The sequence below is a fragment of the Ambystoma mexicanum genome, chromosome 5q (genome assembly GCF_040938575.1).
Source record: "Ambystoma mexicanum isolate Mex_15411 chromosome 5q, UKY_AmexF1_1, whole genome shotgun sequence".
Classification (NCBI taxonomy): Eukaryota; Metazoa; Chordata; class Amphibia; order Caudata; family Ambystomatidae; genus Ambystoma; species Ambystoma mexicanum.
In genome coordinates this window covers 387,216,701-387,233,048 of record NC_090933.1, presented here as the reverse complement: position 1 = coordinate 387,233,048, position 16,348 = coordinate 387,216,701, and the positions used below count along the sequence as shown (strand labels likewise).

The 16,348-nt window shown below is 53.1% G+C and overlaps 1 protein-coding gene across 1 annotated transcript in view; it reads right to left on the bottom strand.

Moving 5' to 3' along the window:
* Window positions 1–6,829: 6,829 nt before the first annotated feature.
* Window positions 6,830–16,348, bottom strand: part of TYMS (thymidylate synthetase) — a 214,681-nt gene continuing 205,162 nt past the window's right edge. Inside the window, exon 7 of the mRNA XM_069620874.1 lies at window positions 6,830–7,394. Within this exon, the coding sequence (XP_069476975.1) occupies window positions 7,257–7,394 (138 nt within the window). The 3' untranslated portion in view covers window positions 6,830–7,256. The remainder of the gene's footprint in view (window positions 7,395–16,348) is intronic.

Genomic DNA, 16,348 nt, shown 5'->3' with positions numbered 1-16,348 from the left:
AACCAGAAACATCCCCCTGGGCGACGGCCCAGTGCCACAGATCCTGGGCCTCCTTGGATAGGGCTGGGGATCTGGTGCCTCCTTGCTTCCATATATAGAACATCGTGGTGGTGTTGTCGGTGAAGATCCTCACCACTTTGTCCTTGAGGGACGGAAGGAATAACTTGAGAGCCCAGAACACTGGTCGGAGCTCCAGAATGTTGATGTGGAGAGACCTCCCCTCCGTGAGCCAAAGGCCTCTTGCGTGGAGGTCTCCGGTGTGGGCCCCCAACCCTCCAGAGAGGCGTCTGTCGTCACGGTCTCCTGAAACGCCAGGATTTGAAATTCCGTGCCTGTTGTGAGGTGAGCACGGATGCCCCACCATAAGATCGCCCGACGGAACTCCTCGTCGAGAGGGATCCTGTCCTCGAAACAGCCCGTCGCCTGAAGCCAGCGGGCGTCGAGGAACTCCTGTAGCGGACGCATCTGAAGTCTGCAAAGGGGTATAAGATAGATGCATGAGGACATCATCCCGAGGGGGGACTTGATGGACCTCACCCTGGCCACGTCCGTGGCTAGCAGGCGCCGCACCTTGCCCAGGATGGTCTTGGTCCTCTCCTCTGAAGGGGAGGCCAATTGCCCCACTGTATCGAGCTTCGCTTCCAGAAACAGTGCTATCTGCGATGGAACTAGGTGGGATTTGGGGTAGTTGATGGTGAACCCCAGCTCCGTGATCAATCGGAGGGTCCTCGCCGTGTGTTCGACGGCGAGTTGCCTTGTCCTTGCCCGGATTAGCCAGTCGTCCAGGTAGGGGTAAACATGGATCCCCTGCAGGCGCAGCCGCACCACCACTGGTGCCAGGCACTTGGTGAAAACCCTGGGTGCCAACCTTAATCCGAACGTAGGGCTCTGAATTGGTAGTGGCGTCCCTGAACCACGAACCTGAGGAACTTCCTGTGCCTTTTTAGAATAGGGATGTGGAAGTAAGCATCCTCCAGGTCGAAAGACGATAGGAAGTTGCCTTCCTCCAGCTGTCCCAGCACGTGCTGGAGGGTGACCATCCTGAATATCTGTGCCTTGATGTACTTGTTTAAGTGACGCAGGTCCAGGATGGGGCGCCAACCGCCTGTCTTCTTCCTGACGAGGAAGAACCTTGAGTACACTCCGGAGCCTTCTGGGGATGAGCTCGATGGCACCTTTGAGCATCGCCCTTACCTCCAACAGCAGTTGAGGGACGTGATTGTCCTTCCTGGCCACGGGAGGAATGCGAGGGCACTTCTTTTGGAATTCCAGCGAGTGCCCGTTGGCCAGGGTGTCCAACACCCAATGGTCAGTGGAGATGGACTCCCACACGCTGACGAACTTCGTCAGCCGGTCTCCCACCAGGGTGCTTCGGTGGGGGCCCCCGACAACACGGCCGGGTCAGTCTTGCTTGGAGGCGGCCTTGCCAACGACGGCAGGGTCCCCCTTGCTTGCCGCGACCTCTGTAGGTCTCTTGGGAAGAGGAGCGGGCCGCCTGGCGGTAAGTGGAGGAGCCACCGCTGGAACCTTTGGAGGCCCCCTGTCTGCCTCCGGAGCTCCGAAAGGTCCGTCGCTGGTGAAGCACCCCTAAGGCCCGGGCCGTCTCAGAGTCGGTCTTGATGGCCTGTAGAGACTCGTCCACCTCCTTACCAAAGAGGTTGTTGCCGTCGAACGGCATGTCCAACACTCTGGTCTGGACGTCCTGGCGAAAGTGTCGCCTTGAGCCATCCTCGTCGTCAGAGGCAAACTCCGTTGCCCAGTTGGCGAAATCCGTTATCGGCAATGTCCGTTGCCACCGTTATGGCGTGATCCGATGCCACCTCGCCTTCCTGCAGAATTTCTAGGGCCTCCACCCTCTTGTCGTCAGGTAGGAAGTCTAGCAGGGGAGCCATCTTGAACCAGAGCTCCCTGTTGTAGCAGGCCACGATCGCTAAGGCATTGTCCGCCTTAATCGTCGTCGCCGCCGACCAGATGACTCATTGTCCCATGGAGTCCAACTTCTTACCCTCGTTGTCCGGCGGGGAAGTGGAAGTTGAAGCCGCCACACCCGCTGCCTTCTTAACCGATACGACAGAGTCCGGTGTGGGCTGGGCCCTGAGGCACAAGGGGGCGGCATCGGGGACTCGGTACTTCTTCTCGTACCTGTCCCTCTTGGCAGGTGCCGTGGAAGGGTTCTTGAGGACAGCAAGCCCTTCGTTCCAGATATCGTCGAGCAAAGGCACCGCGAGGGCCGTCTTCCTCTTGGCCTCTCGTCGTTGGTACAGAAACCCTTCCTTTTTTTGTTCTTCAGGGCAGAGCTGGAAGAGCTCGGATGCCCTGGTTATCATGGCGTGGAAAGAGCCAATTTCGTCGGCTGGGGAAGCCCGCAGGGGGGGGGTGATGACGGGATGTCCGCTGTCTCATCGCCGCCGTCATCGTCCGTTCCCGTAGCTGTGTCCGTCGCTGTATCCTCTCTAGGGTCCGGCAAGGATGAGGGGTCCACAGGTCTCACAGGCACGAAGGGCGGAGCGGGGTGGACTCTCCTCCGCTTGTTCGGAGGGCTTCCCGACAGGCCCGGTTCTGGATCCTCCCGTCAGGGTCCGTGGTAATCTCGTCCTCATCTCGGTACATAAGGATTGGATTGCCAACAAAATGGCCGCTGAGCTATCCTGGGGCTCGGGTAATGGCTGCGACGGACGGGATGGCCGTTCCACTGGGCCCTCTACATCGCCATCTTCAATCACGTCAGCGGGGTCCGTCCCCTGGGATCGAACCTTCACGAACCTCTCGTTGAGGCCTATGAACCTCTCGTTGAGGCCCTTCTCGGCTTCCACCAGCTCCTCCTTAGAGGCTGATTCCGAGTCTGCATTGGCCGCCGCCCCCCCCCTCTTTTTCCGCCAGGGGCTTCACAAGGGTCTGAACGATGGGCTGGAAAGGACTCCCTCTGCGGTGGCAGGGATACTCTGGGCCCAGAGGCCGTTTCCACTGCAGCGACCACTTCGACAGAGGCCTTTGCCGGATGGATCAAAGCCCTCACCACCTTAGGTGCGTCCTGGGCCTTTGCCATGGGGCGAGGGTCAGCGCCTCGCTCCCCCTTCGAGATCGACCGGGTCCGCTCCAGCGGTTTACCCAGGTTCTCGGACTTCCTCTTCCCCGAACCAGAGCGCTGGCTCGTGGTCGAACGTGCCGGGGAAGTAGCGCCCTGCCTGGCAGCCGAAGAGCCCAACCTTTCGGCGCTCCCAGTGCCCGCGGACTCGTGGTGCTTGGCCTTCTGTTGGGCCCCCGTCGCCGGGGCGCCCTCACAGGACTTAGAAGCCCGCTGAGACTTTTTCTTCGCTTTCTCACCTGCTGTGCCCTTCTCCGGCGAGGCGGGAACGACGATCTTGTTTGGTCCGTTGCAGAACGCACAGTCCTTCTCCACGTGCGTCTTGTCCTCATGAAGACAGTAGAGACAACGCGAGTACTCGTCCTCCTTGAAAACGTTCTGCAATCTGCATCCAGGGCAGCACTTGAACAGCTTGGATCCGGGCGTCGAGCTTCCCTTGTCCTGGGCCATGTCCGTTGAGGTAGGCCGCAGATCTTACGGAATCCTCCAAGAAGTGTAAACCCGACGAAAACTTCACCCTTGAGGGGCGTAGAAGAATTCCGAAACGGGACCCCGTTATCAGAAGTAGAAACGGTGGAGCTTGAGGCTCGATTAAACTGAAAAAGAGAAAATCTCCTGAAAAAGTGCAAAAACGCAGCAAAAACTCCAGAGCTAAAGCACGAGGACTGCCAACACTTGAGCGTGCGGTAAAAAAATCTGATGATGGCTGCCAGAGGCGGGGCTTAGTGAGAGGGCAGTCATTGGCTGGGGGCAGTATGACCCAGAGATCAGTGATTGGTTACTACTAAGAAAGACAGATCAGAAACGAATCGAATACTGATTTTTTCTTTACCGAGGATTCCCAGCCTGACAACGGGGAATATTCCTGAGCATGTGAATCCATGCCAGACCGCATCCTGGAGAACTTGTCTAGCTGCAAGCAAGGTGCGCACTTTATCTCCGTTCTCGGGATATCCGTTTCACAAATCTGAGGTGGGCCAATGCTTTCTCTTGCCAGACTTCCTTAAGTTCCTACCCAAGTCCCCCGATTTCCGCTCTGGCTTCAGTTGTCTCCCATATCATTGTCTAGGGCCAATTCCTTTTCAGTGATTGCTTTCTTTAGTTGGGTTTCCCTGATGAGTTTAATTCTTTTCACTGAGGCCCCCTGTGCCATTATTAGACCCCTCATCGTGGCTTTTGCCGTGTGGTCCGTGGGATTTCCCCCAGTATCATTTCCATTGAAGAAATCCTGTGCTTCCTCATCTAGCGACTCCCCGAAGAGCAGATCTCTGAAAAGCGTGTCATTAAATGTCCCTCATCTGTCTATGGTTTTGCTAGGGCCTATTTCGAACTATGGTGACCAAATCATAGTCTGACCACCCCACCAGCGCAATTGTGGCATTCGTCAGGTAATATTAGAGGTCTCCCACCAGGAAGAAATAATCTATGCGGGAGTAAGTTTGATGTGGGGGCAGAGGGATAGAATGTGTATGACTTGGAGGGGGTGCAGAGTTCTCCCTGCGTCAAGCAACAGGTGGTCCGAGATCAACTCGCGGAAGGATTGCCTGTCTCGGGGGGTAGCTCTTCCTCTCTATAGGACTTCCAGTCCATGTCTGATTCATGATCAGGTTAAAATCCCCTTCACAGATCAGTGATCCCGCTCTGATACTGTCTAATTGTGTGAAAAGGTCTGTACAGAATACCAGCTGCTGGGGATTGGGGGTGCATGCAGAGCATAGTGACTTCTTAAGATCTAATGGATCCCTGCACTATAAGGAATCTCCCACCTGGGTCTCCGCGTTTGAGCGATGTTCAATTCTAGGGAGACGCGATACAAGATACCCACTCCACCCTTCTTTTCTGCCCCTGATTAACATGCATCTCTTCTGTGGTGAGTTGAGGCCCTTGACATTCAAGGACTGCATGCATATGAGGTCACCCGCCATTAATGTATTGTAAGGTAGGCGTTCCATGTAGCCAGGTGTAGTGTCTCCTAATCTGTGTTCGTAAGCTTCAGTCTTTCTTGTGTGGCCTTGCTTCGGAGAATTGTGTCTAGTATCCGACTACATGCGTCTCTTGCCTGAATGTAGTCTGTGTGCGAGTCTCATGGTAGGTCAACTGCTTGTACTCCCCCTCCGCTACCCTGATTGGAACCCCGACTCCCCCCCCGTCCACCACCCCATGAAGAAAAGAAAAAAATATGCCCTAGGTATTAACATAGGGCCACACAACGGAAGAAATATTGCTGCTGCTGTGCTTCGCTAATCTGAAAGCTGTGTGACTGTCAAGGACTGATCCAAGAGAGGACCTGGCTAGGAGACCTCTTCCCGAGCTACGAGCGATCATCGTGCACCAGCTGATCTTTGCCAAAGCTCCCTGGAAGTCAGACCCTCAAAAAGGCTGCCGACTGGAGAAGGGTACCGCCGCGTAATCCAAAGTGAAGCGCCCATTGTAGTCCATGGCAGACCGGACCCGCAGTGCTCCATTGCCCAAGACAATTGAATCCAAGGAATCTCTTGCCAGCACTGTCGACCGATTTGTCCCGATGGAGAAAGTTGAGAACGCCGACGAGAATCCACCAGTGGGTTTCCCGCCACCTGAAGACCACAGACGCCAACGACCCGATGCCCTTGCTGGCCCAAAGATCTTCATCAACTCTTTGCGGCAACAAACTCTCGTTGTCTAGGTGCACTGCACGCCTTAGCTTGCAGGACGTTGTCGACTGATCGGTTCTTGAGGTGCTCATTGACGAAGCTGCTGCAACAGTGTTCACTCTTTCCTCTTCACTGACTCTTGACGACCGTGGCCCCTGCCTTAAAGGGAGTGCACTCAAGAAGGGTCCATCGACGACTCACTGAAGAACTCTACGAAACCAGGTACCTTGGGGGTCCTACAACCTTTTTAGAAGGACTCAAGACTATATTGAGCATAATTGGACTGGGCTTGTCAAATACGCTTTATTTACTGATTTACAGGTTGCCCAGGTTGGGGGGGTTGGGGATCCTTGCACAGAACTGTCTCTAGGTAGATGGGGGACTGTGCCATACTAAAATCAGAGTCGTATGCCATTTCAGCGGTTCGTAGTTGATGCATTTCAAAAGGAATCGATAGTTAAGAGTGGTACCACGTAGACTTGTATATATTTACCATTATAGTATTGCCAGAGTACAAAGTGTGTTATTGTGATTGTGTATATAACGTGAACCTTATTTATACAAAGACGGTTTTCAACAACATAGTGTGTTGACATTCCTTTGTGGGTGCTTGGGTACTACCCTGTACTTCAGAACCAGCCCGCATCACCTCCTGAGAGCTTAAGCATTGGTTGCTCGACCACGATATCAAAATTGAGAATCTTGGCTGGGGCACTCTGTGCTTCGACTCTCCCATATAGAGAACAGCACTACAGATACCCCCTCCAGTCTTTACACTGCTCTTCTCTGAAGTGGGGGCGATTTTACTACTTACTTCGCGGCACAGAACCGCAACAGCCACAACATGGTGATTAAATGGATTCCGCTTACAACTCGAAACTGAGCTTGTAACTAGCCCATAATGGTGTGCTCATTAAATAGTGGGTGCTAAAGTTCTGGCGATTCACACAAACTCCCAAAAGGTCCCCATTTAGCCACAGCACATTCAGAGCATGCCCTTGCAGTACATTGGAACCTTACTCTTTCTAGACAGTCCAGACATTTACAGTATAGCGCAAAAAAAAGTATAAACAATTAACTTAAATAAAAACAAAACAACTGAACACATGAATTTTCTTTAGCCAAACCGGTTTTATTGCACTCGAAATACATTTATAAATTTACCATCCGACGAATAGGACTTGACTGGTAGCCCTGAAATAATCTTCGTTACAAAAGGATTAAGCATTGCTGAGTTTCCCATGACGATAGCCAATTAAATAGGTCCAATGCTGCAGAAACCCTCGTGGGGCTCATCAGCTCCACCAATGGATTCCAATACGAAAAGGTCTGAAGTACAAAAGCCTACCTGTACGAACACTACACAACATATATTGGAACAATAATTTATATTTCTAATTTTAAAAAAAACTATTTTATTAGATTAAAAACATGCGAGACAATAGAAGATTTTACATTAAAATATTAATACATTATGCACATGGCCTCCAAAAACAGAACAAGTACTCAAACGTTTATCAAAACGTGAAAAGTTAGTGCTAAACAGCCATCTCCATCTTAATGGCTGGATGTGGATCATATCCATCGATTTTGAAATCCTCCGCTTTGAAATCATTGATGTTTTCAACTTTGCGCAGAATGGTCAGTCGTGGGAAAGGTTTCGGCACTCTCTGGACCTACAGGGGTGGAAATGTAATTGATGAGTCAACCCAAACTGAATAGGTCTCATTTTCCCACCCCAATTAAATTAGGGGATTTCAACATTATGACAAATACACTTTCTCAAATACTGTTTACAAAAAGTCACCTGCAGTTCAGGCCTCGCCACATATACAGTCTACCCTTGGGCAGAACAGCAGGCATGGCTCATGAACCACCATTCAGGAGTGACTTATTACAATCACCAGGTGAACTTTTCTACGGAAGGTGGAGGGAAGGCCGAGGCCCTCCTGCCTCAATGGCTACACATGCAGAAGTGATTTGAAGGTAAACTATTTTAGTTTGAAGTTTTGTAGAAAAGGCTACCTTCGATTCGGCAAAACATGCCCAAGCACCAATGCAACAAGGTCATTAATGGTCAATGCATTTGATCAATCTACTAGGGTTGCTCACAGCCGTGTTTTCTGACGCTCACCAAAGACTGGACTGTTTTTGTCTTTTACATTTGGAAAACAAGACCACACTAAAATCAATCTCTGAACAGTCAGAGAAAATTCCAAAGAATGGGTCCTAAAAAACGAAGGGTCACCCAGTGCTCGAACTAGAAGGAACATGGGTTAGTTCAAAACATGTGTATAGGGAAGGAAACAGGAGGCCAGAGAATGAGGTGGCGCACATTTCAAAGACTTCACCTCACATTTCATTTACTTGGAAAAACAAGAATTGACAAAGAGAAAAGTCGTAAGAAGTATTTTAAAAAGTATTCCTATCCTATACCGAGCTAGTCATGCCATTTGTCAAGTACTAGCATCACATATGCAGGTACTCGTAGCCTTTTCCATTTTTTGCCCTGAAGTGTGACGGTCATGAGGCCCTGACAATTTGCCAGGTTGGTATGCTCCAGTTCTCTCCATTTACCAGGTGTTGCCATCATATCCCCATCTATTGCTGGACATGTCAATTTGATCAGAAGGAACAAGTTACTTACCTGTAACTGTTGTTCTCCAGCATGGGTCTGGCATGGATTCACATGCTCATGAATATTCCCCGTCGTCAGGCTGGGAATCCTCGGTAAAGAAAAAACCAGTATCAGTTTTGTTTCTGATCTGTCTTTCGTAGTAGTAACCAATCACTGGTCTCTGCGTCATACTGACCACAGCCAATGACTGCCCTCTACCTAAGCACCGCCTCTGGCAGCCATCTTCAGATTTGGAAGCACGTGAAGTGGCAGTATGACCAAGTGAAGAGCCGCAGAGGGGTAGGCGGGAGGGTTTGCATGTGAATCCATGCCAGACCCATGCTGGAGAACAACAGTTACAGGTAAGTAACTTGTTCCTTCTCCAGCATGGGGTCTGGCATGGATTCACATGCTCATGAATAAAGAATACATAGCAGTACACACATGCACAACCACGGGAGGTGGCAAAGGCTCAACATTAAGCATTACATAAAACTCAACATTAAGCATCTTACCTCCTCACCAGGCTCACCTCAGGCGAACAGGTTGCGCAGCACTGCTTGGCCGACCCTGGACTCCTCCCTGGAATCCCGATCGACGCAGTAGAATTTCGTGAAGGTGTGCGTCGACCTCCACGTAGCAGCCCTACATATGTCCAGCAGGGGCACACCAGAAAGGAACGCCGTGGTAGCTGCGATCGCTCTGGTGGAATGGGTCTCGGACGGCCAGGCAGCGGTCGGTTTGCCAACCGATGACAGTACATGATGCAGCCGGAGAGCCATCTGGAAATGGAAGCCTTCGAGAGAGCCTTCCCCCGATTGACAGGTCCAAAGTTCACAAAGAGTTGTGACGTCTTCCGAAAACACTTCGTGCGGTCCACGTAGAACTTCAGCGCTCTAGCCACATCCAGCGAGTGCAAAGTCCTCTCAGCCGGCGACGAAGGCGACGGGAAGAAAACGGGCAACACCAAGGGTTCGTTGAGATGGAAGTCCGACGGTACCTTGGGCATGAAGGAGGGGTGCGTCCTGAGCACTACCCTCGTGTCGTGAAAAGTCAAGTATGGGGCCTTGCAGGAAAGGGCCTGGATCTCTCCCACCCGTCGTGCGGAGGTGATGGCCACAAGAAACGCTGTTTTCCACGACAGAAACTTCAACGGGGCCGAGTGCAGAGGCTCGAACGGAGGTCCCATGAGCTTGGTCAGCACCACGTTGAGCTCCCACGCCGGGGCTGGGGCCGGAGCCTTCACCGGCGGGAACGATCTGAACAGTCCCTTCATGAACTCTTTCACCAGACGATGAGACCACAAGGACGCCCGCCCCGTGGTTCTGGTGTATCGGGAGATCGCAGCAAGATGAATCTTGATGGACGCGTGTGCCAGTCCAGCTTTGGCCAGCGTCAGCAGGTACGGCAGTACCTGGGGAGCTGTAATCCGTAGAGGGTTAATCTTCTGTGCGTGGCACCAGACAGAGAACCTCTTCCATTTGTGTCCGTAGCATTTAAGAGTCGAGGACGCCCTGGCCTTTGCAAGAACCTCTCTGCAGTCGGCCGGTATGTCGTATCCTCCAAACTCTAGCGCTGCAGGAGCAAGGCCTGCAAGTTCAGCGATTTTGGGTCGTGGTGGAGGATGGCGCCTCCTTCCCTGGAGAGTAGATCCGCGTCCACCGGCAGCTTGATTGGCGGGGACGTTGACAAGTCCAGAAGGTCCGGGAACCATATCTGCCTCGGCCACGCAGGTGCGATGAGGATCATCCTGCACCGTGACCTCTTGAGCTGGTTGACGAGCCGGATTAGCAGTGGCAAAGGAGGGAACGCGTAGAGGAACAGGCCCTCCCAGGGGAGCGAGAAAGCATCGCCCATGCTCCTCGCCTGGGGAAACCTGCTGGCGAACCTCCGGCACTTGGAGTTCGTCGCCGTCGCGAACAGGTCGATCTGGGGTGTGCCCCACCGTCGGAAGAGGCGATCCACTAGATCCTGCCGTAGTTCCCACTCGTGGCACGAGCGCAGCTCCCTGCTGAGTGAGTCGGCGATGGTGTTTTTTATCCCTGCCAGATGAAACGGCACCAGAAACATCCTTTGGGCGACGGCCCAATGCCACAGGTCCTGCGCCTCCTTGGACAGTGCTGGGGACCTGGTTCCGCCCTGTTTCCTGATGTAAAACATGGTGGTGGTGTTGTCGGTGAAGATCCTCACCACCTTGCCCTTGAGGGACGGAAGGAAGGACCTGAGGGCCCAGAACACTGCACGGAGCTCCAGGGCGTTAATATGGAGGGACTTCTCCGTCGGGAGCCAAAGGCCTCTCGCGTGTAGATTTTCGGTGTGCGCTCCCCACCCTTCCAGGGAGGCATCCGTGGTCACTGTCTCCTGGTGGTCTGGGGTCTGGAAGTCCATGCCCGCCGTCAGATGCGCGCGGGTGCCCCACCACCGGACCGCGCGGCGGAAACTCTCGTCGAGTGTGATCCTCTCCTCGAAGCCGCCCGTCGTTTGGATCCAGCGCGCGTCCAGGAACTCCTGCAACGGGCGCATCCGGAGCCTGCACATGGGAATGAGGTAGATGCAAGAAGACATCATTCCGAGGAGGGACTTGATGGACCTCACCTTGGCCGCGTCGGAAGCCAACATCCGCTGTACCTTGCCCAGGATGGACCTGGTCCTTTCCTCCGAAGGGGAGGCCAGAAGGGACACTGTCGAGCTTCGCTCCCAGAAACAGTGCGTTTTGCGCGGGTACCAGGTGGGACTTGGCGTAGTTCACGGAGAATCCCAGGTCCGTGAGAAGTTGGACGGTCCTTGGCGTGTGCTCCACGGCGAGCTCCCTCGTCTTGGCCCGGATGAGCCAGTCGTCCAGGTAGGGGTAGACGTGGATCCCCTCGCGGCGCAGCTGCGCCGCCACCGGTGCAAGGCACTTGGTGAATACCCTGGGTGCCGACCGTAGTCCGAAGGGGAGGGCTTTGAACTGGTAGTGACGCCCTTGGACCACAAACCTGAGGAATTTTCGGTGCCCCTTTAGGATGGGAATATGGAAGTAGGCATCCTCCAAATCCAACGACGACAGGAAGTCTCCTTCCTCCAGCTGACCCAGGACGTGCTGGAGGGTGACCATCCGGAACTTCTGCGCCTTGATGAATTTGTTCAGACGTCGCAGGTCTAGGATGGGGCGCCATCCTCCCGTCTTCTTCTTCACGAGGAAGTATCTCGAGTAAACTCCGGAGCCCCGAAGCCTCTTTGGGACGAGTTCGATGGCGCCCTTCCTGAGCATCGCCTTTACCTCCCGGAGAAGCTGAGGGACGTGAAGCTCTTTTCTGGCCACGGGGGGGACGCGCGGGCACCTTCTTTGAAACTCGAGCGCGTGGCCCCGGGCTAAGGCGTCCAGCACCCAACGGTCGGTGGAGATGGACTCCCACACGCTGACGAAGCTCGCCAGCTGGCCTCCCACCGGGGTGCATCGGTGGGGGCCCGACCCCACGGTCGTTTCAATCCTGTTTCGACGAGGCTTTGCCGCCTTGACCTCCTTGGTGACGACGGCGGGGTCCGCCAGACTTGCCTCGTCCTCTGTAGGCCTCCTGAGACGACGAGCGGGCCGCTTGACGGTAGGTGGAGAAACCGCCGCCGGAACCTTTGGAGGCGCCCTTGCCTCCGCTGCTCCGAAAGGGCGTCCGTCGTTGCTGCAGAACCCCAAGGGCCCGGGCCGTCTCAGTGTCCGCTTTAATGGCCTGAAGGGAATCGTCCACTGTTTTCCCAAACAGGTTGTTCCCATCGAACGGCATGTCCAGGACTCTGGTCTGTACGTCTTGACGGAAGTCCGTAGCCTTAAGTCATCCACGCCGCCTAAGGCACACGCCGTTGCCCAACTGGCGAAATCCAGTGTCGGCGATGTCCGTCGCAATAGTGATGGCGTGGTCCGACGCCACCTCACCTTCCTGTAGGATCTCCAGGGCATCCGCCCTCTTGTCGTCCGGTAGGAAGTCCAGCAGGGGAGCCAGTTTGTACCATAGCTCCCTGTCGTAGCGGGCCACGATAGCCAAGGCGTTGGCCGCTTTAATCGTCGTCGCTGCAGACGAGATGACCCTGCGTCCCATAGTGTCCAATTTCTTTCCCTCGCCGTCTGGTGGGGAAGTGGATGTGGAGGCCACACCCCCGCCCCCCGCTTTCTTCCTGGAAGCCGCGGAGACGACGGAGTCCGGGGTAGGCTGCGCCCGGAGGCACAGGGGGGCCGCGTCCGGGACCCGGTACTTCTTCTCGTACCGGTCTCTTCTAGCTGGCGTAGTGGAAGGGTTCTTGAGGAGGGAGAGGCCCTCATCCCAAATGTCGTCCAGTAGAGGCACCGCGAGGACCGTCTTCCTCTTGGCCTCGCGCCGTTGATAAAGGAATCCTTCCTTTTTCTTCTCCTCAGGGCAGAGTTGGAAAAGCTCGGATGCCCTGGCGATCATGGAGTGGAACGAACCAATCTCGTCGGGCGGAGAAGCCCTGGTGGGAGGTGACGACGGTAGATCCTCGTCGTCCGTACCCGTCGCTGCCGTGTCAGTCCCCGTATCATCCCCTCGGGTGGACGGGGAGGAGGGCTGGACGGTGCGCGACGGCTGAAAAGGAGGTGGAGGGTGAAGCCTTCTTTTCTTGGGCGGGGGAACGCCAGAAGGTCCCGGTTCAGGATCCCCCGACGGGAGAGGTTCCTCCGTCGGCAACGGTAGTCTCGTCCTTATCTCTGAGCATAAGGACTGTATAGCCAACAAAATGGCCGCCGAGTTGTCTTGCGGCGCTGGCAGAGGGGAATCCGACGGGCGATCAGGGGCCCCGTCGGCACCCTCGACGATGTCGTCACCCGCGTCGGGATCCATCCCGACGGGCCGGTCTTCTTCCACGCCAAGGCCGTGGCTTAAGACCTCGATCAGCTCTTCCTCCGAGGTTGAAGCTGAATCTACGACGACGCCCTGCCCCCCCTTTTTCTTCCCCGCCGGGGATTTCACAGGGGTCCTATCGATGGGCACAAAAGAGGACTCCCTCCGAGGTGGCAGGGAGACTCTGAGCCCCGAGGTCGCCACCACTGGTGTAGCCTCCACAGGCTGAGCCGGGGTCGCCGCGACAGTATCGATAGAGGGCTTGGCCGGATGGATTAAGGCCTTCACCACCTTCGGTGCGCTCACCGCCTTATCCTTGAGGGGGGGGGAGAACACTGCCTCGCTCCCCCTCCGATGGGGCCTTCGAGCTCGACCGGGGCCTCTCCAGGAGCTTCGCCGGGTGCTCGCCCTTCCTCTTACCCGACCCAGAGCGTTGGCTCGTAGTTGAAGGTGCCGGGGAGGGTGCGCCCTGCCTGGCGCCCGTAGAGCCCGACCGTTCGGCGCTCCCGGTGCCAGCAGACACGCGGTGCTTGGCATTGTGTTGGACCCCCGTCGCCGGGGCGTCCTCAAAGGTCTTAGAAGACCGCTCGGATTTCTTCCTCTTCTTCTCGCCCGACGGGCTCTTCCCTTCCAGCCAGTTGGCGAGACGTTGATGGCGGTCCTTCATGGTCCGCTCCGACATATTGCCGCAAAACGCACAGTCCTTCTCCACGTGCGTCTTGTCCTCATGTAAGCAGTAGACACAAAAGGAGTGTTCGTCCTCCTTAAAGACGTTCTGCAGCTGGCATCCAGGGCAGACCCTGAACAGCTTTCCGGGCGTCAAGCTTCCCTTCTCCTGGGCCATGTCCGGGCCTGAGAAGCTTCTGGAGTCCTCCAAAGCGTAGCTCGACGAAATCTTCACCCTTGAGGGGCGCAGACGAATCCGACACGGGTCCCCGTTGATCGGATGGAGAGTCGGTGGAGCTTGAGGCTCTTTTGACCGAAAAAAAGTTTTTGAGCAAAAAACGTGAAAAAATAGCACTAACGCTCGAGAGCACACGAGGATCCCAACACATGAACGTGCGGTAAAAATCTGAAGATGGCTGCCAGAGGCGGTGCTTAGGTAGAGGGCAGTCATTGGCTGTGGTCAGTATGACGCAGAGACCAGTGATTGGTTACTACTACGAAAGACAGATCAGAAACGAAACTGATACTGGTTTTTTCCTTTACCGAGGATTCCCAGCCTGACGACGGGGAATATTCATGAACATGTGAATCCATGCCAGACCCCATGCTGGAGAAATAAAATGCCATGGAAGTCATCAGCGGCACTACCATTTGCTTGCTTTTTTTATAGCTCAGACAGCTTCCATGGCACCCCTCTGATCTGTCCACACTATCCTCTGTAAAGCAAAAATAAAGGATTAAAAAAAAAAAAAAAAAAAAAAAAAAAAAAAAGGCAGGTAAGTATTTGCGCATATGCTGCCTAAGGACAACACATGCCAGATACTTGCCCTTTTAACTTTCTGCATTTCTAAACCCAGGAGATTGCTAAAGTCAGATGAAGGTATGGGTACACAGGACAAAGGGAGAAAGAAGTTAATGTTACATAACGCAAAAACTCCAATCAGAGCTACTGGGAGAATATTCCTTACCAGGAATTTAATTTGAACAAATAAAACGCATAACCATGTTCATGAACGTGTTAAAGCATGTGTAGAATACAATATTCTGTACAAAAAACTACATAAATTACAAAGTACAAACATCCATATATACAAATGATAGGATTATGCAGCAAACCCCACAATTGCAATTTTGGCCTCAAAATCGGTTGCACCAGATTTTAGTAAAACACGCAATTTTGTAATCACAAATGCAATATTTCTGCATTAAAACCAACATGTTTCAGTCCCAATTGCTCCTATGCTGGGCATTCCTCAGGGGTAACAGTACAGTGTACTGCACTATAAATGAATGGTCGCATAGAAACTGGGATCAGAGTTGGAATTCTCTGAATGAGCGACCTTGAGAAGTTATTGAATAAAAAGGGGTAGTCAAAACAAATTGTGGTACGATCCCAAGTAGTCATCTACAGGAAATGTGCCCGACACAGAAAGCATTAGTCAACAGAGTTGAAATAAGAGGCCAGGCAGACAAACCTCGTGGAGTTGCATTAAGAGGAACTAGTGCTTAAAGCTGCACAAACAGGGAAAGAAAATGTGCACATACTGAGTGCCTGAGAAGGATGGCGAACACTGGAAGACAGAAAAGACGGCCAACGAAATCTTTAATCACCTGTTCTGTGAAGATGGTAGAAAAGCGGTCCTCTTTGGTTTAGAAGGGGAAGAATTAGAGGGAAGGGGACCAGACCAATAGTATGGTGGTGTTATTAACAGGACAAAGGCAGACATTCTGAAAAACCCAGAAATTGGATGTGGTAAAATTATAAAGGTGCCGACTTATCCGATATGCCCCTATATAACCAGAGGTAATGTAAACCCTTGACATCATGGCTTACTGGGAATGTGGTTTGCTGTCTTTGGGGAAACCCATTCACCCACTCTTTGAAAACAAGGGTGAACAATATTAGATTAGCAAACTAGAGGAGCAGGAGCTCAGAAATTGAACAAAAAGGAACTATAAAGGATCAATAGGTGCACAAAATCTGCACCGACGTGCAATGCTCCCAGTCTACAGAATGAAACATTTAATGTTTTCTATTTGAAGTTCTGAAAATTGAACAATCACTCTCCAAACACTGAATATGCCTGCATTACTGTTCCAGATTGATCCTAAGGTGCCGTGGGATGGCGTGCAGAGGGGTCTTTACGATATTACAATGATTTTGGAGTTTTATGGTCCATCTTAGATGGATGATTTGGAGTGGATAGAGGTGGGACTGCATTAAAGTTATGTTTGTCTGGTTACTTGCTGAACAGAGTTGTTTTGGGAGTGGGATCAGGAGGGGATTTAACTAGTGGCCCCAGCGGGACTCAGTATCTCGTAGGGGAAAGGCGTTTGGATCATTGTTAGAGGGAGGTTACTCAGGCACAGGTTGTTTAACCATACAAGGTTACAGGTTTGGTTGGACACATTCCATCATGCCATTTCCCAACCAAAGGTCACATGCAATGTTATATAATAAGAGGGCTTCATGTTCCAATATAAAAATCAACCCATGGTGTTGGTTTCACTGTGCCTG